This window comes from Lissotriton vulgaris, unplaced genomic scaffold (genome assembly GCF_964263255.1).
Source record: "Lissotriton vulgaris unplaced genomic scaffold, aLisVul1.2 SCAFFOLD_2603, whole genome shotgun sequence".
In the NCBI taxonomy this organism is placed as follows: domain Eukaryota; kingdom Metazoa; phylum Chordata; class Amphibia; order Caudata; family Salamandridae; genus Lissotriton; species Lissotriton vulgaris.
In genome coordinates, this window is record NW_028241926.1 from 24,428 (window position 1) to 51,962 (window position 27,535).

The 27,535-nt window shown below is 43.6% G+C and overlaps 1 protein-coding gene across 1 annotated transcript in view; it reads right to left on the reverse strand.

The window, feature by feature from the left end:
* Window positions 1-2,251: 2,251 nt before the first annotated feature.
* The window catches only part of LOC147669135 (uncharacterized), a 306,712-nt gene continuing 281,428 nt past the window's right edge, over window positions 2,252-27,535 (reverse strand). The window contains exons 5-6 of the mRNA XM_086948199.1: window positions 7,130-7,185; window positions 2,252-2,992 (exon numbers count right to left, since the gene is read on the reverse strand). Coding sequence (XP_086804325.1) covers window positions 2,936-2,992; window positions 7,130-7,185 — 113 coding nt within the window. The 3' untranslated portion in view covers window positions 2,252-2,935. The remainder of the gene's footprint in view (window positions 2,993-7,129; window positions 7,186-27,535) is intronic.

Sequence of the window (27,535 nt, forward strand, 5' to 3'; positions counted from 1 at the left end):
TGAGAGCAGCTGGGGTTCATGAGGGGTTTCATGCGGAGTGAGGCTATGCCACATACCGTCTTTCTGTTGGGAGAACCGTAATTGCATGGAGATTGCCAAATGAAGCTGATATGATTGATGGCGGAACCGTGTCTGCGGTTAACTGCACGTAGCAGACGTTTCAGTGAGGAAGGTGAATTGTCAAAAGATATATGACATGATTGTAATAGCAAAGTGTATGGGGTGCAAAGCCGAGCTTACCAGTTAATACAAAGCGCTGGAATGGAGTGTCCCAACAGTATGCAGCCCGATGTGGGTTTCCATGGAGAGTACGGTAACGCGGTGAGGCAGGATAAAGATGCAGAAGCATGGAGTGATGAGACTAGGTACATGAAAAAACAAGTTGTGTAGTAGGGCAGTCATATTAGAGAGGTGATGAGATAGTAAGAAAGAAATGTATAGAGTACAGAAGTATGTATGTATGTGTGTTCTTATATAGCGCTCGACTTACCCTAGGGCATCTCGGTGCTTGCATTGGGAACCCGTCCTGGCTTTTCCCTGTGAGATAACCCATACTGGGCATCCCCAAAGTGAAAGCCAGGCATCCTGCCGCGGAGGGGCCGTTGTGGAGATTAGGCAAGCTTAATGCCCAGAGCTGAATAGTGTGAACCTGTGCTTAGAGTGGGCACCGAAGCGAGAATTATCGAGTCCGTGGACAATTGGGCTCAGGACCCTGCTGCGTCGGGATTTGAACCCTGGTCCGGGGTCTGACCTCTGCTTCAGGGTATGCCTCCTCTAACCAGTGAGCCACAGTAGGAGCAAGGAACCATTGTAAATATTGCTACTGACATGGTTATTGGCAAACATGGAACCATTGTCAACGCTACTATTAACATGGTTATTGGAAAACATTTGGCGTGATACAATAGAGACAATTTTCAATCATAGCTCCATATGGTGAAAACATTACATGATAGTGGGAGCGCATCTGAAGGTGATCCCCGAGATGTGCTGAGTTAGCGAATAACATGGCGGCAAAGGAAACAAACAAAGCATACTGTAAAGGTATGGAGATTCAGAAACATATTGGCACTGCATGTAGAAGGATGAGGTAATCAGCAACATATGGAAAAGTTCCTTTCTATGCTATTTGTAACAAAAACTGGTGGTTGAAAGAGCATACCTACGGACATTGTACATGGAATCATGATTGAGTTGACAACCTAATTGAGAAAAACTCCCACAAGCCATTGTAAGTGATTGTCTGTAGAATACATGAAATCATAACGGATACCATCTAAGTAGGTGTAAGTGCCTTGGCAGAGTAGTTTGGACGGATCAGTACAGAGTGGTCAAATCCTCAAGACAATTGAGTCCAGTTCGTATGCTGCCTGTACGTAAAATCCATTTAAGTTCTTCTTTGTTGAGCAATTTCGCAATGTCAGCACCTCTAGGAGGGGGAGGGGGTTTGACCACACCCATAATGGTCCAACGAATGTCATCTTCAGTGTGCCCAGCGGTCAAAAAATGTTCAACAAGTGGAGGCATTCGACGTTTTGCACCATAAGCTTTGATCCTGGCAGATCCTCATACGTGCTTTCTGAGAGGTCTTTCCAATGTATATTTTATCACAGGGAGCAATAGTTACATAAATAACATTACAGGTGTTACAATTGGAAAATTGTTTTAACTGTACATTAATTTTACCAAAACAGAATCAGAATTCCTTACATTCAATTGTTTGGGGACGCAAAGCAGCTTGTACCAAGATGTCTTTTATATTTTTGCTTCTGCGGAACGCAAAACAAGTATACAGCATTTCTTCACAAGTTCAAAACTGGCACAATCTGCTACTTTTTTAGCTACCTAATTCACTAGTGGGGTCCCTTTTATATGCCAGAGCCCCTGTCCAACCCTGATGATGTTCTACACTGCAGAATTTTGTCTGTGGTTGAATATCAGGGACATGGAAATAAAAAGAACAATAAATGCAGTTTCCAGAAGTTATTTGAGATCAAACGAAGAACACTGACAGTAAGGGAGAGTGATGGAATAATCAAATTACCATGATAAACATCCATGGGCCAGATGTACAAAAGATAGGATGCAAATAGTGCCATTGCCCCTGGCAGTGCTGCCAATATGTTATGTTATGTTATGTTATTTTTATTTGTACAGCGCACAGCTGCCCCAGCAAAGGGGCGTCTTGGCGCTATGAGAAGGTAAACACAACACAACACCGAAAAGAGGGGAAAGAAAGCAGCCTACACTTAGACAAACAAAAAAGTTTTAATGGCATGCCTGAACTGAAAGAGGTCATCAATAAGAGTATCAGCTCAACTACAAACCATCACACTCTAACTAGTGTGACAATTCATACTGTTCCAGGCAAGTTAACTGTTGTTGTACTCATCCCAAATTAGATAAACAGCGCCACCATGTGGCAGAGTGTCATAGGAGCCAGTGCTGAATTTTATGTGCTGGTGCCGAACACTGGAAACCACTGGCTCAAATTAAGCACTGGTTACAGATGATGGTTAGAGGGATGCTGCCCTGCAAGGAATAGCAGACCACTAGCCATGTGTTTGAATTCTTAAATAGAAAACTTTTTTAAAGCCACTGATGTCCCATGAAGAATGGGTGCTGCTTTAAAAAAACAGTTTCATATTTGAAAAAACCATCAGAAGGAGCAAGCAGTGCCTTGCTTTCGCCAATGATACTTCCACTATTCACAAAGGGGAAGGTGTCCTCCTTGGGAACATATTCCCCTTTGAGAACCTTTGAGAATCTGTTACCACAAATTCCAACTCCAACTCTATTTTCTGTAGCTCCTCAATGGTTTGCAACTGCAATTGTTGTGACAAATGATTGATGTATTCCTCTTGGAACTGGAAATAGGAAGAGGACTCCAGGCTGTAGGTCTCTAGCTCTAGGAGGTGTGAAATTGTATGAGTATTTACTTCCCATCTCTCTTCAGTTCACTGTAAGTATCTGACTGCCGCGGTTGGAGTTCCTGAAAGAAAGAAGAGAGAATCAATGGCAATGAAATTATTCATCTGAAAAGGTAATGTCGTATTCAAATAGTCTTTCGTCCTGCTTGAGAAGTAAACAATATTTGGAGAAAAAAAGATGATGTTATTTTCCAGTGTATGAAAAGTATTCTGATCAATTTCATTTGTCTGTGTTTATTCCTCTTGTTAACTGATCTTCTTCAGGGTCAATGTAGGTTTACTACCTTGCATTGCTTGCTCTTCAGCAGGTCACATCACCTGATTCTTTGCAACCACCAACGACAACTGGCTGGAACTGGGTGGACTAACAATGGGGCGTTGCGTCTGAATCTAAAAGGATCTCCGCACTTGTGGTGAAGGCCATGCACCATAAGTCATAGATTAAAGTGCAGGCCAACTCTAGTGACTCCTTTTTTATTACACGGGGACTGTGTGGGAACTGTGTAAAGTTTGCTGTTACAGTGTGTCTGCTCTTAAATATCATACTGAGAACTCCTTCAAGGTTTCTCTAATTTCACCCTCTGTCCCAAGCACACCAGTTCCTGGGAGAGCCAATGTAAACATGGGCAATGCTTGTGTCTAGATTTTTTTTAACATTCTTGCTCATTCAAACTGACGGACATGTTTTACTATGGAGACTGCTGAATGTGTGTGAATCAAATACACTCTGCTTGCCCTGCCTGACAGTTACAATTCTCAATGTCTCTATTGGGTGCTGATCAAAAATGTGAATTACACATCTAGCAAGGGCTGAATGGGATAATCCAGGCAGAGATTCAATGTGAACTTCCTTTGCCTCAGGACACCTCTCCTTAATTATTTTGCTGGCAACGTTATTTAACTGTTTAGATTTTGTGAGAATATGACCCTTTTTGAGTGGTCACATCCATTTTTTGATTACTGGTTTTAGACTCTGCAGACTGTGGTCAAATTCCTGATTGTCATATTTAACTCTCTTATAATGCCACAGTGTATGGTGTAGAAATTGCATCCATGGCATGGATGTTAAATGTCACTTCTGGATTGCAGTGTTTATGGTGTGTTCCATAAGTGGCTTCAGGTCTATCATTGTAGACTGACTGCTGCAGTTTAAACCTGCAATGCAACGCTTATAACAGCTATTTTTTGACTGGTAATAACCTCCCTTTTAATCTTAATAAGTTGCACCTAAAAAGGTCTTGCAGCCAAACGGGTAGGGCACATGGCATTTAACACCTTCGATGCTGCTGACGGAACCGTTCCGTCACGCCCCTCGGGTGGGCTGTGCTGGTGACGGAACGGTTCCGTCACGGCCAGGCCGCCGCGCCTGCGCATTGCTGATTTCGCGCCTGCGCGGCAGGTTTAAAGAAGCGGGCGGGGCCGTGACGGAACCGTTCCGTCACAAGCCCAGCTCACCCGCGAGCCGTGACGGAACGGTTCTGTCACCAGCGCGGGTGAGCCGCGCGCCCGCCCGCGGCCGTTAGCGCTGCGGCGGAATAGCCCCCGCAGCGAAGGAGTTAAAAGTAGGACACATAGTGCAGGCCTATTTGTCTTCTGTACAAGTACAGAGTACAATACTAATGCTGTATCTTGTGAATAGAAACAGATACAAAATTAATTAAACAAAGGTGAAGTCCAATTTAATGGTGAAGATGGATTTTTAATACATAGTAAGGAAAAACACATTTCCCTACTTGATGTTCCCGGAGGCTAATTTGAAAGGAAGCACACAGGATACCAGGACAATTCTTGTGTTTCAATGCCTAGTGCTTAGGGACCCTGCATTTATCTTACCAGACAACTGACTCTTGGTTTGTTGTGGGTACAGGGCCTGCTTCAAACTGGATGTTAGTTCAGGGTGGATACTAGTGATTTCCACAGTCTATTCCTCTACACAACTCCAGTCTTCAGAGGCAAAGTTTAGTGTTGCCCACAAAACCTTTGCTCCTTGATTAGGCAGTGCCCATATTCACCTCCATCCACTACCTGATGCTAGCCATAAATGTGCCCCCTTAAGGCGCCTTCCACAGAACACTTCCTGTTGATGCAGAAGAACAGAAGAGAACTGGACCTGTTGTTAACTACCAGAGAGGAGTCCAGAAAGACTGGACCTGCTCCCCTTGTGCTTAGGAAAAAGAAGTAACTTACAATGAGTCAGCTGGAAATTTCCAGCTGACGTGTGGCGACTGGAACCTGAGAACTATGTTGGTGGTCTCTGCCTGACAGTCTAAGGGGTTGATTATGATGTTGTCCAGAATGGCTCTGAACAGCATTCGATTCTTCCGAATCCGATTGGGAACCCACCTTTCCAACCAACTCGGAAACGTTTCCCAACGACCAATTACAATGGCTGGGAACCTTCCAAACAGTCCAACTTGTTTCTGAAAGGCATTGGGAGTAACCAAGTCGGTCGGAGCGGAATCTTGGCAGTCTACAGACCCCATTTCCAGCTGAGCAATTAGTATGTCAGATTTGGACAGCCTTTCTGAATCGGTTGTTCTGAAACAAATCAGTTGTTGGAATCGGACTTTGGGGGTCCATAGCAGACCCCACTTCACCGGGGGTTTCCGAATAGAGCCTATGGGGGTACCCAAGGGACCCCCATAAACATGCATGCACAGTGTGGCAGGCATCATGGTGTGCCTGACACACAGTGCAAGGTTTTTCCCACCCACCCCTTTTGTCAATGGGAGTCTGTGTTGTCGTTCGCAACACAGGCTCCCATTGAAGTCAATAGGAGTCCAACTGATTCGTATCCCGAAGCATCCAGATGAATCAAAATCGTTCAATCAGACTCCCCGATCTGAGTCATTCAGAAAGCATTCTGGAACCGAATCGGTCCAATGCTTTCCGAACAACATCATAATCAACGCCTAAGAGTCTCTAGGTGTTCGCCATTTAGGTCCTGGGGTCCTTAAAAGGGACTTATTGTACTAGTTTGGGTACTAAAAGTAAATTAAAACTTTTTTTAACTTTTTGTCCAGAGCTCCTGGACTTCAAAGGAACTTGCAGCAAAATGTATCTGACCAGCAAGTTCATGACATCGGAATACATTTCAAGTTTGTCTGGTGAGTTTTGCCTTCAGAAAAATGAGAATGACTCATTTTGGTTTTGAACTTTTAAAAGCCTTTTAACTTCCAGATTTTCACTGAGACTAATCCAGTTGGAGTATTCAACCAGGGCTTCCTCATGGTTGGTCTCAAATTACACATACATCCCAGCCTACCTTGACCATTGACTACTAGTTCTGCTTTGCGCATTTCTGCACTACTTTTACCTAACTCTTTTAAAAATATCATATCTCTGGTTCCGCTTAATTGATTTTTGTCATTTTGGTGTTGTTTTGCTTATTAAAGTTTTCCCTATTTACTTGAGTTGGACTGAGATTTTACTGGGTTGGGTCTTTGATGGCTTAACTGTTTGGTGCTTTTAAATGTTTTGCACATGTTTTCTAAGTTGAATCTCTCTGCTCTGTGCCACACCTATAAGGGTAGTAATCAGGTTTAAATTATTGAAACCTTTGAGTGCACCTACCAGGTTAGCAACTTCATTACTTGTGGTGGACTAAAAACCACCCCAAATAATATTTTGCTTGCCTATAGTTTCACTTTATGCTTGCTGCTTATTACCATCTGCATGCTTTAACACTTTTGTTTCGCTCTATCAGTCTTGAACTATCCCAAATTTGGCAAGTCTGTAACTTCCTCCTGTAGCTCGTCCCACTTCATCAATCTCAAACTTTTTTTGCTTTTTTTTGGTTCTCTAATTGCTCTATACATTATGAATACAGGACGATTTGCCATCTTGAATGGGGCTTACTGCCCGGACCTCTCAATCACCATTTTAACAAACTTCAATTTAAAATCGTGTTTTGAGATTAATTTAAAATTATTATTCTATTTTCTAAATAGCATTTTGCGCCTGGTGTTTTGCTACATAGAATCTTGATAATTAAAAAATGTACTACGATGATTTGTTCATGAACTTTGTTGCTGTATGTTTTATAATGAAATGGTGCAGGGTGGAGAAGAATAACTTTACATATGAAGAAAATAAGTGAACCATACCTATTATAATCCATGATTTGAATTTCTTTCTTTATTGGCAAGGTAAAACAGTCACAATGTGGGTATTTTAAACACCACAACAGCAGAACTCACCTGATATGTAGGATCAACTGTGGTGTCATTTGATGCCATGTTCATGTTCCTGTTACCTTTAATAAAAACAAAACTGTGGTTAATCACCCATTGGCTAAATATTGATTACCATTCAAAACGCATACAGCTTAATTTAATGTAAGAGCAGTCACCAAACTACTTGTGCAGTGGAGACCCTACCTCCATCAGCCTGGTGATGTTTTGTCTGAAATTTATAGCGTTCCCAGTGTCACCCTTTTTTGCCTGAATTATTGTTGACTCAATTATTTTCTGTTGGCCTTATGACTCTGTGCACTTCACCAATGCTAACCAGTTCTAAATTGCTTGTGCTCTCTCCTTTGAGCATGGTAATTGGTTTACCCCTGATTGACATATTTAAGTTACTTGTAAGTCCCTTGTGGAAAGGTGAAACAAATACTCAGGGCCTGTACATTTAAACTTAACCAGTGAGCCTGCAGCACTTATTGTCCCACCCTATTGTTGTGTATCGATTTAGATTCTGTATGAATTTCCAGAGTTATGCCCTTATATAGGTACAATTCACATTGCCCTTATATAGGCATAGAAATCCAGTCCAGTCCTATATTTGGGTAGCATAGCCCATGCTACCCAAATATAGGCATGGCTACTTACATAAGTTCATCTACGTCACTACAAGTTCTTGGAAAACCCGACGCTTAAGACTTTAGGACGGACCCTTGGCTGGATATTGATTTCTCCAAGAACTAATTTATTATGCATGAACATCTATTCCTTAGTGGTTCATTCACAACGTTCTTATGCCCGACTTGTACGTCAATATTGGCATTCCTAAACACCTTCAAGGTATAAATATACCTTCACTTGCTATGACAAGGCGCGGTTCGGTGCAGTTCGGCTACCTACTTCCACGACGCGGTTCGCCACAGCAAGTCCCGAAGGAAGTCAAGTTCCCAACTGACACACTGACCAGACGCTGCCATCCTCCTTGCAGAGAATCCAGCTCCAGTGTTTCTGACTCCCCTTACGGGGTGTTAGAGATCGAGTCCCGGGAAAGAGATACCAACCTCTCTCAATCTAAGGTATGGAGCTGATTAGAACCTAGAGAAACCTACGGCAAATTCTTGGCACAACTATACTATAGCTAAAACAGCACCTACTTTTTCCCTCGTACTAGACTTCGGTTAGGTATACTGGGGAAGGAATATTTTAGAAGCACCAGTTGAGTATTTTAGCCTGTGTTATTTATGTATGTATTTTTATATATGTCATGGCTACAGACAATGCTATTACAGTATTATTTTATATTACTGTTTACGCTGTACGCATTATACTTCGTATTCTGTCTTATGATTGTAGCAGTTCATATCTCTTGCATGAGAAATAAGACTGTTCAATAAACCCTTTTTATTAAAATGACCTGTCTATCTTTTTCTCTTCAACTCTGTAGAAACGAAGCATGCACGATTGACTGAGGGAAATAAATATCTATTGTTTCCACGACTCTGAAGATATTGTTCCGACTCTAAGGGAAACAACTTTGTCATGTTTATGCGTTTGTGAGAAACTAATCCCTTCTTGTTCATTCAATAAAGTTTCTAGTGACCTCTGAGTTAGCTGGCACACACAAGTAATTAAGTTTAATGTACTCAATAGAGACATACTGACCTCAGTCCTATGTCAAAACTATAGTGTATATTATTCTAATGCACAGAGCCTGTTAGGGATATAGGAACTATACTATATGCCACTGAACGGTTTGGTAAAGCACTAATTTAACACTAGATACTGAAGTAACTCAGTCGCATTTTTCTCAGGGCCCCTTTTTCCTGTAATACTCCAATAGACGTCTGGAGTGGGTAAAGGATAATATCCGCCGTAGCTGAGTAGGAAGAAAAATCCTATGTATTAGCTTTTTGGTTTGTTTATCGTTGAAGGATACAGTGTTCCAAAATATTGTGCACCTTATCTTTGTTCCCTTGAAACTTGCTCTGCAACTTTCATTAAAATGGCTGATGCGGATAACACCAAAGTCGGTGGAGCTACAGGCAACAACGCCGTACCAGCTTTAGACATCAGGTTTCCAAGAAAGCAACGTGAATGCTATAATCATTCCTCCAAATTTAAGGAGAGCCATCACTCTAAAACTTTTAAAACATGGCCTAACATCAAGAGGTGGTAGAACAGTTTTTGTGATAGAGGCACATGAATATCACCAGACAGAGGTATTCTATTCATGGATAGTATTCCCAGAATTAGATCCAGTAACATATATGTTTCACTTCTACAAAGAAGATGATCCACCAGAGGAATATATTAATGTTGAAGATATTGAAATTCCACTCACATACCAGGAGCATGAGCTCTGGTTTAAAGGCGCCCTATAACATGTAAATCACATTACCAGACTCAGTCTACTAAGTAGACCAAGAGCAACATGGCCGATTTTAGACGGCTATACACCACATCCTGACATTGAAGACATGTCATATATAGAATTAGAGTTAATTAAAATTTACAGACAATTGGTTCAATATGTCATGTGAACTCTCACAGTCCAACCTCCAACAGTTTTTTCACAACAAACCTCTCACCATGGGAATGGACAAAAAATTACACCACTGACTTTACACACAGTCATGGGTACATTACCCGCAAACCGTGAACAAATTCCGTTCTGGATAGCTCAGACAATTACTCAAATCGAAGCAGTATTTCCTAATACTAGTCCTCATGAGAAACACAGAATTGTAATGATCTGTCTACCAATGGGGATCACACCACATCTGGAGGACTGCACCACTTGGGGTACAGTCTTTGCTGTAATCTACACTAAAACATATGGTGTTCCATCTATGGAGGTGATACCTCATGTCCTGAAACAGATTCAAAACGAATACGGGGCAGAACCTGCTCTAAATTTAGGAATTAAATTACTGAGCAATTTTAGCCAGATCTCATCAATAATATCATCTAATATCAAAGAAGAACAGTGGCCATCCACCAAAAATCAAGGGAATTTGATGTACCAGAACAACCACAAGAACTAGCCAGAATAATTGAAAAATCCTATGAAGAATTAGGCAGAGACAGTTTGGGTGGGACACCAGTTAAACCACAACTGTCTGAAAGTCCTGAAAAGGTCTTTAATAAAAACACTCCTACCTCTTCTAAAAAGAAGTGGGAAAATAGCAAACAACCTTCCAAAGAGAAGCGTTCTCATTCCCGAGGTAGGTCTCCTCAAAAGGAGTCCTCTGAAATAAGCTACAACCTCAGGAATAGGGATAATTTGAGAACACCTGACAGGTATCAAGATACTAATACACGTACCTCTCGTACCTTTCAGATATCCTCACAGACATCCGAAAGAAGAGGAAGGTCAGAGAACAAGGAAGAATGTGTGAAGTCCAAAGATGATCAACACGTTCAGAAAACTAAACCAAAAGCTCAATTTACCAAAAAGAAGGTAGCAGGTATAAAAATCAGACATGCAGAGGATCTTGAGGACACAACTCAAGAAAAGAGAATGGGCTCAGATAATGTTGTATAGCGCAGCAGATGTAACAATAGCTCGCCAGAACCTGAAGGGGCTTCTGAAGACAGTGGACTTGAATGAAGACATTGAAGTTGAACCTGGGGATACCACGGTTAGCTCTCCACAGAGGTTATATGAAATAACACTCCAGATGGAGGGAGACATACTAAGAAAAGTGAAGGTGCTCTTTTGGGAGCGACTTTCAAAGGGCTATGATATTCTTCTAGCAGAACAAGACTGGCCACAAGAATTTGTCAGGGAGTGCCCACATGGCAAAGACATCATTATGCCAGCCTTCTCTAACCATATTCCAATACATTTAAAATATACTCGTGCCAGGAAATGGGCAGTCTTTCAAGCCCATGCATTATATAAAAATCATGTAGGATGGGATGAGGACTCACCTCACCACAAAATCCAATAAAGCACAAAAGCAGTACCCAGTTAAGCAAGAAGATAACAAAACAGGCCAGGGAGATATTAGATCAACTTGAATACCAAGGGGTGATTGAAACATGCACCTCATCAATGAACAATCCTTTGTTTCCTGTCTCCAAACCAAACAACACATATCGTCTACTTTAGGATTACAGCATCTAAACTCTTGTTGCAAAACATTTGCAGTGCAAAATGCACACAGTGCAGCATTAATGAATAACATTGTGTGTAAAAAAATTCCATATTAGATATTTCTACCGGTTTCTCTTGTCAAAATATTGCACCCGAAAGTAGGTATTTGACCGCACTCTCAATAATGGGGACACAGCGTAACTTCTGTTGTCTCCCTCAAGGATTCAAAAATAGTCCTGGGTTATTCTCAGCAAGGGTAACAGAGTTACTACAAACTTGAAGAGGCATTGTCATATGTCGATGATATCTATCTGACAGGGGATGACCTGGATAGGCACTTGAACAGGTTGAACACCATTATACTGGACTTCGCCTCTGAAGGGTATTAATTCAATTTTTAGAAATCAAGAATTGCCAATCTCAACGTCCTTTTTCTAGGATATGAACTATCTAGTGAAGGCAAAAGCCTGGCAGCCAACGTTTTGTGTGCTGCTCCAACCTCCAAAAATGCTGAAGAATTTACAATCAGTTCTAGGTTTCCTGAATTTTGGAAGAACTTACATTCTAAACTAGGCAGAAAGGATTAAACCTCTCTACGAATTAATGTAACCTGATTTTAAAATCATTCATTGGGAAACAAACCACACAGAAATGTTGCGCTCACCTCCAAACAGACATGTTAGCAATTAAACATTTACAAACACGCGTAAACGTACGCAACTTGGTGATCCGAATCATTCCAGGTCAATGCGGATTCACCTACTTAACTTTTAATAAAGGTGAAAAAGTACCAATTACATACAAATCACATTTCTATACACAAGCAGAAATTAAATTCACTTTTACAGAAAAAACTCTGGCAGCAGCTCAAACCGCTGTAGCAAAAGAAAGAGCCCTAGCACAGGGAAAACGAATTATGATCGTAACTCCTGTACCTGCCTTAGAGGCAGTGACAAAAGCGAGCATTCCAAATGTTAAAGCTTTACATCCAATATGGATCCAATATGTAAATTTTTTTGCTGCAACTGATGTTGAATACATTTTTGATCCTTATTTGAAAACACAAGCATTTCTACAATACGAACAAGAATGTCCTCTGCCTACTGAAATTCTGCCAGTATGAATGTATAATTTTTACTGACGGATCAGCACAACCCGCTATGGAGGGTAAACAAGCTTATAGTGCAGCATGCGCGATCATTAAAGGTCGTATGCGCGATGGCAAATTCAGACCTATTGTCACAAAAGAGCAATCTCTAGGAGATTGTACAGCTCAGCGAGCTGAACTACAAGCATTCAAAATGGCACTTGAAAATACGGATTGCGAATTGCCCACACTCAAATCTTTCTATTGTGTTCAATCATATAATGAATATTTACAGAATTGCCTTCAAAACGGTTTCAAAGATGCTAAAGGTGGCACAATCAAGCATAACATGCTTTGGGAACAAGTAGTTCAGTTGCAAGGTGGACTACAAAACACACTGAGTCATCAACGTGATGGCGTTCACGTTGAAGGGAATTAATTGGCTGATGAAGGGGGCTGTGCAATCGGATTCCGTAGCTGCAATCACTCGTTCAAAAATGAAAATAGACAATGAAATATTGCTGGATGTCAAGGCTACAAGCAAAGGCAGCAGTGCAACATTACCTAAAGTGTTTCCACTCAAATACTCATATATAACTGATACGAATAATGTTCCGTTTGCTCGGATCCCTGGAGTGGGGGATAGAGTAATTCCAAACCCTAGCAGCACATGAAAGGCTCGCCTCTGCTCATGCAGGTGTTTCCGCAACAGTATAGTTATTAAAACAGCGATCCTGGTTGCCCCGATTTAGGAAACACTCCTGAAACTATGTCCTGGACTGTGAAATATGCCAGAAGATGAAAGTCTCTACTGTGAAACGTCCTGCGCAGACGCTCCTGTTAATTTCAGATAAACCATTAGCTTGCGTCTACCTGGACGACTGCGGTCCCTTACATAGGGATGGTAACTATAAGTATATCATGGTCACAGGGGATTGGTGTTCTAGGTTCCTTTGGATGTGGCCTCAGTGCTCGGCTGATGCTCAAACTATTATTAAAGGTTTGCTAGTCTTTATCGGCACATACGCAATAGACACACTACATTCTGACCAAGGTCCTGCGTTTAGCTCTCGAGCTTACAAAGAAGCCATGGCCAGTTTGGGCGTTGAATTGCGGTATTCTTCTCCATTCCATCCAGTGGGAAATTCTGTTGAAAGAAACGTGCCCTTAAAATCTTGCCAAGAAGTTCTATAGGGAGTATCACTCCATATGAGGTCTGATTTGGGACAAGAATGTGGTTTCCAGACCTTGATTGTCATACAGCAGTGGTGGAAACTAAGACATTTGATATCAAAGATCGTTTGGCTGTTTTACAGGACTTAAATGAACTAAGAACGAAACAAAGCAATGTGTTCCTGAAGCCAACCACCATTGGGGAAAAACCAACCGTCCCAGCAAGGCCTGTCTGGATCCCAAAGCTTGGTGATCCAGTCAGCGAAAATATTGTAGATAAGAAGGAATTTGGCCCTTCCTACAAACAATCAGTACCTGTCCTAGCTATCCATCGATCAAGAACTGTTTTACTGCCGCCCCTTGCTGGTAAAAAGGAGAACAGGTTCGTGTCCATCGACCTGATCAAACCACACTATGTGGCCGATACTAAGCAGCAGGCCAAGTGGACTCCGACAATGTAGCAGACGCCCTCCTCCAGCTATAATCCAAGAGGTTCAAACTGAAAGACTCATCACCACTGAAGAATCTGCAGTGAGAAAAGAAGTACTATGCAACACAGCAATGGAACTCATTCCTCTTGAGGCCCAAATAACATTTCATCCTGAAGCACCTGTCTACAATAAAGTAACAAGTGATCAAGTGGCTCCAGCGATTTCAACAAATCCGGATGCAATTCCAACCATTGACAGAACTGCCTCTCGGCTATTTCATTAACTTTGATACGTTTTCTGAGGATCCCAGAAAACCTGAAATAACACCAGCAAAAAGAACTTTCAAAGAACAAGCAACAGACTTTTTTCATTACCTGGAAAATACTTATCTGGTTTCACCATGGACTGAACTATGGATTGTGTTGGGAATATTTTTTCTTCTACTTTGGTTAGCTCTAGTAATAACTATGGGTAGGCTGATAAATGGAAGATATGTGAAAATGGATACAGCAAGCACACAAGTGAACTTACTTCTGAAGCCACACAAATCATCCCATTGTGAACAAAGAGACTTGTCAACAGTGAACGTCACAGCCCTTCCTATACCCGATTGGACAGCTTGGGACAAAACAGAATATGTATCGGTATCAATAGGAGACTAGCTCTAGAATGGATTAATCTGACACGGTTATGGTAGATTAATATTAGTTATGTAGCGACTCAGTATTTTGCCGGGTGGCAATGGCACCTCTTGGGTGTCTTTTGAAAGCCCTCACCCACCAACCTAGTTGGTGGCATGCTTCATCATCGGGCCCACCCAGTGACACCTAGCGTGTCCCGGGTGTGCTTCGACGCCTGTTTACAGCGGAGCAGGTATGTCACTGTGTGTGCGGTGTGAGGTGCTAAGGTAAGTGAAGTTAAAACGGCTTGGCAGATGGTCCCTGGGGTGAGGATACTTTATTAAAAGGGCCTCTGCCAGCGGTTAAAAATAAGGCTGTGGGACGTTAGAGGCGGGTTACGACCTCCTACGTCCTTGAGTAGTCAACATGTTTCAGCCAGTGCCTTATATTAATCTGGCTTTCATCAGGACAATGAATATGTGTGGGTTAAAATTAGGGGTTGTGTAGTGTAGTCTATGTGTCTACACGCCCTAAAGTGTATCTAGCTGTGAGAGGGGGGATTCCCTTCTCAAGATCACGCTTTCAATGCTTGTTGATAGCTCCAAGGTTATTGAAGTGGCAGGGTGAAGCCAGGATTTCTGGCCAGCACCAGCGTGGGACCTGTTGTGCCTCCTTCGCAGAACAAGCATTGAAAGCGTGATCTTGAGAAGGGAATCCCCCCTCTCACAGCTAGATACACTTTAGGGCGTGTAGACACATAGACTACACTACACAACCCCTAATTTTAACCCACACATATTCATTGTCCTGATGAAAGCCAGATTAATATAAGGCACTGGCTGAAACATGTTGACTACTCAAGGACGTAGGAGGTCGTAACCCGCCTCTAACGTCCCACAGCCTTATTTTTAACCGCTGGCAGAGGCCCTTTTAATAAAGTATCCTCACCCCAGGGACCATCTGCCAAGCCGTTTTAACTTCACTTACCTTAGCACCTCACACCGCACACACAGTGACATACCTGCTCCGCTGTAAACAGGCGTCGAAGCACACCCGGGACACGCTAGGTGTCACTGGGTGGGCCCGATGATGAAGCATGCCACCAACTAGGTTGGTGGGTGAGGGCTTTCAAAAGACACCCAAGAGGTGCCATTGCCACCCGGCAAAATACTGAGTCGCTACATAACTAATATTAATCTACCATAACCGTGTCAGATTAATCCATTCTAGAGCTAGTCTCCTATTGATACCGATACATATAAACCGGGGATCTGGACTAGCTTTCTGGTCCTCTCTCTCCCTCTTGATTCTCGCGACAAAACAGAATATGACATTTTTTGCCCGTTGGAGCTGTTGAAGATTCCACATTTATTCAAGATTTCATTAAGTGATTTTATTATCTCTAGTACCTTTTCAGATGATTGGGACTTTGAGACTGTTAATAATATGATGTCTTATCTAGAGATGTCTGATCATGAATTTTTAGAGAGTTCATCAGAATATGAACAAATGTATTGTTATAACCATTATGGTCATCATTTCTTGCACAAGTCAGCAATGTATCCAATGCAGAAACATTTTACTTTAGAAATGTGAACAGAACAGGAATGAAAAGTATGGTATGTTGACCAATAAAAAACAGATTTATTCTGCAGCCTTTTATGCTCATCTGTCTAGACAGGGTTTTGACTTTTGGAAAGAGAACATCAAGACAAAAACTGTCTGGGGTTCAAAAGATTGGCAAGTGCAGCTTTAAGCTATGTTTAGAGCCTGTATCATCCCTGAGTAATTTTTTTTTTTGAATAACACTGTCCAACAGACATCTTGCCTTGGGTTAGCCAAGATCAAGGACTTAAACACACCGACCATACCAATACCTGCGAGTATTAACTCTACACGCGGGGAGGTCGACGTACATAATATTTTGCATCACAACAGATCAGATCCAGATTGGAACAAATGGTTGCTCTGGGGTAATAACAACATACAGTGTAGGGAAGCTATGCCTTGATTGGCTACAGAAAACTACACTACAGGATGAAAAACAACACTTATCTTTATTTATAGATGGCGCAGACCTTGGGGAATTCTTGCTAGGACCAAGAAAACTGCATCAAAAATGTTTCATATATGTCGGTATATATGCTGCATATGAAGAAATATGGAAGATTACGCAAGCAGAGACTGCAGAACGAATACAAGAAATTGATTGTATTCATTTAGAGAAATTTCTCTCTATAGTAGACAATGGGTTAATGACGCTGTCATCCAGGATATATTCATTGGACAGCATTGTGTCTTCTGCCATAGACATCATGGAACAAAACTTGGTCATGTTGCAACATGGTCAGTCTCAGCTACATTCTTTCATGCTACTAGGTTGGACGCTCCAAAATTTGCGTTCAGGCTATGTGCCTTGGCGTTTAATCAATACTACGTCACTGTTTTCAGAATTCAATCTCACTGATGAACAGATCAAACTGTCACAAAGGGGAGCAGACTATACGGTGCTGAGCATTGAAAAACTGGAAAGATTACCATTCACAGTGGCAGAAAAAACAGCTACTGAATGGATAATATATGGTACAATCACTCTGCCGGTTACAATTTTCCATTTTTAGTATTGCCTAAAACACATACTAGCAGGCAAATATGAAAGGTTGGGTAAAGAATACATCAAGACATCCTGGTATTTACCATACACACACAGATGTTGGAGTGGGGGCGTGAAGCGTTTCTTAGCGGTACACACTGTGAAAACGCACTAAGCGGTTCTCTCCTTTGCCAGGGTATTAATCTACACGGGGCCTGCGATGGTTCCTCAACCAACTTATTCTGTCACCTGAATGGTTCACCAGCTGTAGTGATTAATCCAATTTTTGGACAACTTTCAAATGTAAGTTACCTCATGTTGAATGATCATAGCTGCTGTGGCATGTTGCCACATATTCCATATCTACTAACTGTGTCCGCCAGGGTCACTTGCTGTAATCAAGTATTGTTTCCACGAACCAAGACAGTCAGGGAGTCGCCAATATGGCCTTCACTGAACATCTCTTCTACACGAATTGATACTCTAAGTAGAATGAAAGCCATTCTTTGCAAAAAACGGTGTCACTGACCTCGGCCAAAGAAACATATGATCTACAAATCGCAAGGACTTCTGTTGAGATACATGCTGATATGAGCGGTATTGTACATATATTTAAGACTGTGTGTTCCGGACTATTAGCACCTTTTCAAGCAGTCCTCAGAATAATTCCAAACTTCGTGCACTCAGTGTTTGGTGGACTGCCCCTCCTTTTGGGACTCGTTGCAGGAATAAAATGTTTGCTCTTACTGCTACGATATGGCAAGCCAAATCCCCAGTGACACTCAATTCACCTGGGGCGAGAGATCTGCTGGAGATGAAGTGTTGTGAGCGCATCGTCCACATTTTGGGGTTACCTCATCTACGAAGTTAAATACCATATAGTTTCTGTCATTCAGACCAATCTTGCAAGATTGCATCTTACCTGTTCTACTCTGCCTGCTTTGCGGTGAAGAATGCTTGCTAGACATCTGTCTAACACTCCCATCAGTCATGCCTATGCATATCGATACTCTGCTGGACCCTGTAACGGCCCATTCTCTGTGTTGTCCCCAGCGGCTACCAATTCTGATTACAGCATTCATTGAGATCTCACTGACACAAGTTGTTACTGCTGCGGTATGAGAGGAAACAACAGGCACGCAGGTGACATCCGCCACGAACATTGTTGATGCGACCAATGATGAAGGTTATAGTTCACATCTATGGGTGGTTAATCTTCTAAACGAGATAATCCAACTTTCACCTACAATGGTAGATGACTTGTTGTCTACAGACATAGAAGATTTCATGAATTCTCCTAGCCCTATCACTGACTTTGATTTTGGCACACAGTGGTTTGAGAGACTTTGAATTTGACCTTCATTTTTCGAAACAAGGTACTATCTTTGGAACTTTTTCCTATGATTCATGTTTTTTCTCAAGCACAAGTAATCTGCTTAAAGTAGAAATATTCATAGAGAACAATAATTCTTTGAATACTTCCAGAGACAATATATCACCTTGTCCATAGACAAACAATATTAAGTTATGTGACATGAAATGGTTTTGGCCCTTTTTTCTTCTGTATTTACAAGCCGTTTGATAAATGTATATTTTCATGATTCATTCAATTTACATTTCCAATGTCAACATATGCTTAGAATTAAACATCGCTTTATGTGGACAGCACCAATGCATTTTCATGTGTAGATATATTTTAGATATGTTAAACATGTTTAGAATTTGGTAACTTCGTACATACGAAAGTGGAGTGGGTGTTGTGTATCCATTTAGTTTCTGTATGAATTTCCCAAGTCATGCCCTTATATAGGTACAATTCACATTGCCCTTATATATGCATAGAAATCCAGTCCTTATTTAGACGTAGTCCATGCTACCCAAATACAGGCATGGCTACTTACATCCGTTCATCTACGTCACTATAAGTTCTTGGAAAACCAAATCCTTAAACCTTTAGGACTTTCCCTTGCTTGGATATTGATTTCTCCAAGAACTCATTTATTATGCATGAACATCTATTCCTTAGTGGTTCATTCATGACAACTTTTATGTCAATACTGGCATTTCTAAACACCTTCAAGGTATAAATATACCATCACTTGGTATGACAAGGCACGGTTCGGTGCAGTTCGGCTACCTACTTGCATGACGCGTCTTGCCACAGCAAGTCCCTAAGGAAATCAAATCCCCAACTGACGCACTGACCAGACGCTGCCAACCTATTAGCAGAGAATCCAGCTCCAGTGTTTCTAACTCCCCTTGGGGGTGTTAGAGATCGAGTCCCGGGAAAGAGATACCAACCTCTCTCATTCTAAGGTATGGAGCTGATTAGAAGCTAGAGAAACCTTCAGCAAATTATTGGCCCAACTAAACTAAACTATAGCTAAAACAACACCTACTTTTACCCTCAAACTAGACTTAGGTTAGGAACACTAGGGTAGGATTATTTTAGAAGCACCAATTGAGTATTTAAGCCTGTGTTATTTATGTATGTATTTTTATATATGTCATAGCTCCAGACCATGCTATTACAGTATTATTGTATATTATTGTTTACGCTGAACACATTATACTTCGTATTCTGTCTTATGAATGTAGCAGTGCATATCTCTTGCAGGAGAAATAAGACTGTTTAATAAACCCTTTTTATTGAAACGCCCGTCTATCTACTTCCCTGCAATTCTATAGAAACGAAGCATATTAATAATACTAGTAATGATAAGGCATTTATTATGCGTGCAGCTACCCCAACGGGGTGTCACAGCGCTATCACAGACAAAAAGAGGGCCACTGACCAAGCTTAGACTAGTCCTGACGACTGAATAGAAAAGTTTTAAGGGATTTGCGGATCAAGGGTTCTGACTGAATCAGGCGCAGGTACAGGGGAAGTTTGTTCGAACATTGAGTGGCGCTCACCTCATATGATTTACCTCCAGATCTAGCTTTTTGGAATCTGGGGGTGACCAGCCGGCACTGAGTGTGGAACCGTAGAGCTCTGATCTGAGCGTATGGGCGAAGTCTCCTTCTGAGATAGATCGGCCCTAGCCCTTTGCCAGCACGAAAGGCTAGAGTCAGGGCCTTGAATTCGATTCGCTTAGCGATAGGAAGCCAGTGAATTTGCTGCAAAAAGGGGGAGATATGTTGTTTGAGCGGAGTGCCAGAGACAAGACGGGCTGCCGCGTTTTGAACTGTCTGCATTCTGAGGATTAAACCAAGGGAAAGACCCATATATAATCCATTTGCGGGGTCCAAATGAGAGGTTATTAATGCATGGAATACCGTTTTGCGTGTGGGGTTCGGCAGGTAGTTAATACATTTTCTAATGGTTTTGATTTTTCTAAAACAGGTGGCTGCGACTGTTTGCACCTGAACTCCAAGGGATAGCTGTTAGTCCCATCAAACACCCAGATTCCTGACCGAATCTTTGGTTTGGGAAGTGGGACCGTGCCCAGTTCCTCAGTCCACCACAGATTGGAGCACAGTAGGGAGGGTTGATTAAAAAATAAGATCTCGGTCTTATATGTGTTAAGTTCCGAGAAGTTGCGGTCCATCCAGTCTGCAATGTTCTTAAGCCATGACTTGAGGGGATCAAAAGTGGTGACAGATACCGCCTTAAAAGTGAACAATAGCTGGGTAACATCAGCATAGGATATCATTTTGATCCCGGTTTTAGAGATCATCTCCGCTAGCGATGTTAAGTAAACATTAAAAAGAAGCGGGCTCAGGGCAGAGCCCTGTGGCACGCCCCATTTAAGAGGTTTAACAGGAGACGTAAAGGGATGGGCCTGGACCTGTTGTTTGCGGTCAGAGAGAAAAGACATTATCCAGGTCAGTACTGTGCCCTGAATTCTGATGGCCTTAAGTCGATTCAGAAGGATAGGATGTGAGACCGTGTCAAATGGTGCAGAAAAGTCTAATAGCACTAACACCGCCTTTGAACCTCCATCTACTGCCCAGCGTATCGAATCCACCATTTCAACTAATGCTGATTCCATGCTATAGCCGGTCCGAAAGCCGGATTGAGACTTGTGAAGAAGGTCATAAGACTCAATGAAGCCGGACAGTTGTTGATAAGCTAGCTTCTCTAAGACCTAAGAGGGCGGGCAGTAGAGAGATGGGTCTGTAGTTACCAAGGACTTCCGGATCTGCATTAACTTTTTATAGGATTGGCTGTAGAAAGGCATGTTTCCAGGCCATCGGAAAGATTCTCGATCTGAGTAATAAATTCCAGATGGGAGTCAGGTGCGGGTTGACTGATGTACGATTGACTGAGTGAAATACTTATCTATTGTTTCCATGACTCTGAAGATATTGTTCCGACTCTAAGGGAATCAAAGTTGTCATGTTTAAGCGGTTGTCATAAACTAATCCCTTCTTGTTCATTCGAGAAAGTTTCTAGTGACCTCTGAGTTAGCTGGCACACACAAGTAATTAATTTTAATGTACTCAATAGAGACATATTGACCTCAGTCCTATGTCAAAACTATAGTGTATATTATTCCAATGCGCAAAGCCTATTAGGGATATATGAACTATACTACACTATTAATTAGCCTATTAAAACATGTCCCAGGCCTTCCATTATAGCCTCAACACATGTTTAACCTGCCAATTCAACCTGGCAATATATCCCCCTTGCCAAACCGTAAACGCCCCTATTATTGCATATAAGTCACTCCTAAGGTAGGCCCTAGGTATACCATTGGGCAGGGTGCATTGTAGGCAAAAGGTTGGATATGCGCTTTTAAGCTTAACACGTGTTGGTGGTAAAATAGCCTAAATTGGCCTTTCACTACTGTGAGGCCTACCTGTCCCATAGAATAACACTTGGTTGCTTTATTAAATTCAATAAGCACTACCTTTTGAATGGAAGCTGATAAGCATTTCATCTTTGGTATCTATGAAATTGTAATAAGAAATCCTCTTCATTGTTAAGGTTGGATTTTAAATTACAATTTAGAAAATGTCTGGTAGATGACCAGACATGGTGTGTCCCCATGAAAGCCATACTTGTCTTGTTGCCAAATGTAGCTCTCCCCTGAGAAATACCATCAGAGGTTCAGGGACACCCACAAACTCCCAAACCAGTCTTGGGTGAACTTCTTAGACAACTCCAGCAAGGAGCTGAATTCTAATGGCAAGGGGCAGTCAGGTTAATGATTATGTTGGGCTGTACAACATAGGGGCTGCTTTTGATGCAGCCACAAATGGCTCTGACCGTTGTTCTGAGCCATTCCTACTTCATCGAAATGTCCTGTTTGGATTCCTTTCTGACTGACCCATTTTGATGGGGTTGGTCAGAAAGGAATCTGAACTGGATTTCTGAATGGCATCTGACTAGCTCAGAGAGCCCGGCTGCCATTCGGAAATCCTCCATCATTACCTTGGGCAGTGCTTTCCAGCTGCAGGATTATGCTGGAAGATTCCCACAGTCTTTCTGTGCCAGCCTTTCCAACACAAAAAGGCTGTGGGAATCCAACTTTGAGGCCCCCCAGCATGGCCCCCATGGGTGCATGGCCTCCCGATGGTGGCCATGCCCCCCTGTTGATCCCTGCACATGGTGACAGGCACCTTCATGTGCCCCAAGGGGTACAGGGATGAACTGCACCCCTTCTGTTTACAATGAGAGCATGCATTCAGTTCGTAATGCCTGCTCCTATTGTAAAGAATAGGATTGTGACTGAACAGTGTTCAGTTGCTTCCTACTTGCTGGTCTGGAATCGAGGATAGGAGGGTGTTCAGTTCCAGTTCCCACATGATGTCGGATGGACTCTGGTCCCTCCGACATCATAATCAGACCCTTAATATTGAAGGACCACATTTTCAATACCTATTTTACAGAGCTGCTTCAGCACCTCCTGGATAGCGAGCTGGCTGACCCTGGGAAGCTGGCTGAGGAGGTATAACCCTGGGTTAGCACACGAGTGTCCATAAATGTTTCTGGGATTATCCCAAACTGGCTTGTTCAGGTTCTCCTCTGCTGAGGGAAGATGAGGGTGGGTATTGGCCCAAGGTGCCCCATTTCCATTTCTACTGCTTTGATTGTTCTTAGCCAGAAAACATGCAGGGACACTCTTTCTGTCCTAATAAAACATCTACTTGGGGTCCTCCACAGGGGTGGCCAATTTGGCTACCTCCTCGCCAGGGGGTGGAGGTAGATCATGTGCTAATCTTCCTTAGTTGGGAGGAGAAAGCAAAGGGTAAACTGGTGATCCCTGAGAATGGGAGTCATCACTTCTACCAGGTCAAGGCGAATGGGATCCCTGTCACTGCTCAGAGGGACTCCGGGCTAGCCAAAACTTGGTAGTGGAAAGGCTGGTTTGTGTAGGCTAACTCCGGTCCAGGAGTGGGACTTTCTCTGCCCCGTGGACAAGGTATCCCTGGAGTTGGTTGGGGAAGAGACCTAAAGAAGGGCCATAGTTAGTCCCTGGATGCTCATTGACTGCATTCTTGAGAATGAGTTTCTAGTGGTGATAGAAGAGCTAGGAGAAACGGTTGCCTGGGACACCCTGAAAGCTCAGAATTGTGGGTGTGCCATTCCCAAATGAAGGGTACAAAGTCCCAGATGGAGGGGAAGGTGCAGGAAGGACTGACACCTGTTCAGACGTAGGGTACAGGCCCTGAGACGAGCAGCTGGTCTCTGGCTATCACCCAGGACGGGTAGAAAGGATAGTTGAAAAAGAGTACCAAGCACCTCAGGCTGTTGCCCCCTACTCTGAGAAAAATCAGAGGTCAGAAGACCATGGGTGGCCTGGAGCCTGGCTTTTGACACTGACTACTTCTGGTGGCCTCTGTTGGTAGCTATCCTTATGAGCAGAGTTTTTCTTGTGTTGGGGACAGATGTCTGATCCAAAGGTTATAGTGTGCTACTTCACTTTGTTGGCCATTGTGGTACTGTCTGCCTGATTTGATTTGATTTGATTTGATAATAATATATAACACGCAGAACAATAACCCGCAGGTATCAAGGCGCCTAACAATACCATCAGAAAATTGAAACATACATCCTTACACAAAGGCTTGCAGAAAGAGGCGGGTTTTAAGGGCACTTCGGAATTTCTGTAGGGAAGGTAGAGACCTAAGGTCCAGAGGAAGATCATTCCACCATTTGGGAGCTAGGGTAGAGAAGGCCCTGCCACCCCACTTGGCTCTACGTATGCGGGGAACTGTCAGGAGCGATTTCCTGGAGGAACGCAAATTCCTACTGGGAATGTAATGGGAGATGATGGAACCAACTCCCATAACGCTGTTTTTTGCAATGGCTCTATAGGTCATGCATAGAACTTTGAACCGTACTCGGTGTTCTACCGGTAGCCAGTGCAGCATTTTCCTGGCCAACGTGGCCGAGGAGCATCTGGGAATATCCAAAACAAATCTGGCTGTGGCATTCTGAACTACCTGTAAGCGCTGCAGGAGGCTCCTATTTAGCCCCGCATACAGCGCATTACGGTTAGTCCAGACGTGAGCCAATGAGTGCGACAGATATTTGCTTTCTGGACTGTAAAGAGAGGTATTTCCTGATCCTTCGCAGGGTGTGAATTAAGCCCCAGCAGGTGGAGATGGCTCTACTCACCTGCCTGCCCATATCCAGGGCAGGGTCTATCATCACCCCAAGATTCTTAGCAGATGTTGTGGGGGAAGGGCACTCTCCTAGCGAATCAGGCCACCAGCTGGCTGACCAGATGTTCTCTCTCCCTCCAAACACCATCAACTCAGTCTTCTCCCCATTCAGTTTGAGTGAATTCTGGATCATCCAGTGACCAACCGCCTCCATACAAGATCTAAACTTGGAGGCAGTTTGTACATCTGAATGGGGAAGAGAGACGAGTATTTGGGTGTCATCTGCGTAAGAAACTACCTCCATCCCGAAAGTTCTTATTAGTCTGGCTAGTGGGGTCACGTAGATGTTGAATAGGGTCGGACTAAGGGCCGACCCTTGTGGGACCCCACACAGCACTGGTCGGGATGGAGATAGGAACACCCCCAGCTAGACTCTTTGTTCCCGCCCATCAAGGAAGGAAGTCAATAGATCTAGAGCTGTGTCCTTCACCCCCACATCCCTCAGGCGAGATGTAAGTACTGAGGGGGAGAGGGTATCGAAGGCCGCAGTTAGATCTAGTAGGACCAGGAGGGTGGTCTGGCCCCCATCCACTGTCGTGCGGATCTTATCAAGCACGATGGTGAGGGCCGACTCGGTGCTATGTTCCCTCCTGAATCCGTGCTGGGAGGAGTCCAAGCAACCAGAGCTTTCCACAAAGGCAGCGAGATGCTTGTTTAGATGTGACTCTAGCATCTTCGCTGGAGCTGGGAGCAGCGAGATTGGACGGAAGTTTTTTAGGACTTCCGGATCAAGGGAGGCCTTCTTTAGCAGGGTTTCACTACTGCGCTCTTCCACTCCGAGGGGAAGATACCGTCTCTCATAGCTAGATTCATTATTTCTAGCAGAGGAGGTAGGAAGGTCTCCCTACACTGCTTGATGATTTTCAGTGGGCAGGTATCTTGGGGGAACCAGATTTGGTCTTATTAAGCAAGATCTCCAGATCCTGCAAAGATAGCGGGGGAAAGGAGTCCAGAGTGCATGATGGGGAGATGTCAATAGTGGTCATATTCATCTCAACCCGAGCAGGGGGCACACTGGTACATGCTCTTTGCTCCTCGAGAGCCATGTGGATGTCCTGTATTTTGGTGTGAAAGAAGGAGGCAATCCTATTACATAGATCTTGCGATGGTACAACAGGGTCAGGGGCTTGTAGGTTGACTAAGGAATCAACGATTTTAAAAAGCTCCTTCGGCAAGGAGAGCGACGTTGTCAAGGCCACAAAGTGATCTTGTTTGGCCTGTACAATCTCAACCTTGTATTTCCTGACAAGGAGTTTCTGGGCTTCCTTGTTCTTAAGGTCCCAACTAGAGTGCCAGAGCCTCTCCTTCCTCCTCACTTCTTGCCTGAGGAATCTAAGGGAATCTGAGAACCATGGGGCTGATGGTCTCTTTCTGGCTCGGCGGCGGGTCTGTACTGGGGCCAGTTCATTCAAGGCCTTAGTAGTGACCTGCTCGAAACGGTCAACCGCGGTCTGTACGCTGTACAAGCCAGTAATAGAAAGGCTGGCAGCCCAGGGCGCAAAGGAGTCACTGCTGATATTCCTAAAATTTCTCGCAGTTTCCATTATGTGAATCCCTTTTTTACTTCCATCGACCCTGTGGTATTCCAAGAAGAATGGAACCGCAAGATGATCGGACCAAGATAGATGCACCGGATCCTTGGTGGTCAGACGATGGTCATTGGAGAAAATACCATCTAGTGTGTGGCCTGCACGATGTGTGGCCCCGCTAACTCGCTGCGTGAGTCCACAGGACGCCAAAGCCTCAGTGAGACACGATGTATCAGATAAATCATGTCGTTCTAAGTGATAATTGAAATCACCTAGAATGGAGAAATTTTCTCGACCAAAGTAGGGTTCCAGGGACTGGAGGAAGTTGTGCGTAAAATCGGTTCTCGGGCCAGGAGGTCGATATAAAAGAATTCCATTGAAGAAGGGACATTGCACTTCCCTTATTGTGAAATAGAGAGCTTGGAAGCAATCCGGGAAGTCGGGAATAGGCACAGTGTGGCATTGCAGGTGGTCTCTGTGAAGGATCGCTATACCCCCTCCCACTCGGCCCTGTCTGTCCGGTCTAGCCAGGCAGTACCCTTCCGGGATCGCTTCGGTTAGGTCAGGACCAGATGAATCTTTAGCCCATGTTTCAGTGACGAACACTAGGGCAGGCATTCTGTCTAGGACCATCTCCCTGAACATTATCTTGTTTTTGACAAGGGAGCGGGCATTGATCAAGATGCCTTCTACTCCCACTGTCCCAGGACTGATAACGTCGGGGTGGCCAGGGGAGAGGTGACGGGGGACAGAAATAGAAGGCCTACGCGTGTGGTGACAGCCACATCGTAATGGAAAAAGGAGTTTGTCAGGCTCATAGGAGTGCGAACACCCTGATCTTCGAGGTTTCAGGCGTAGCATCTCCTGAAGGGAGTATCTGTGGGGGGGGTGAAATGGCTTCGTCTGAGTCCAGAGTCCAGCCGCCCAGCGCGTCCTCAGTGCGGACGGGCGCAGACGGGCTGGACTCTGGCGTGACTCCGGCGCAGATCCGGCGCGTCCGCTGATCGCGTCCGCTGCGCGGAGGCATGGGCTTCCGTTTTTATAGGGGCCAATCGGGTGCCTTCGAAGGCTACCCCACTCCAAGATGGCCGACGAAGTTAGATCAAAACACCCTTAACAGCGTTAAGATCGGCTGGGGTGAGTCTGAGCAATTTTCGAACCCACATGTAGCAGGGGAAGGGGGAGAAATAACGCTACCGCTTTTAAGTCAAGCGGAGCGAGTATAGACAGCTTAGCTTTGTAGTGTGGTGTGAGTTTTAAGAAGCTGCA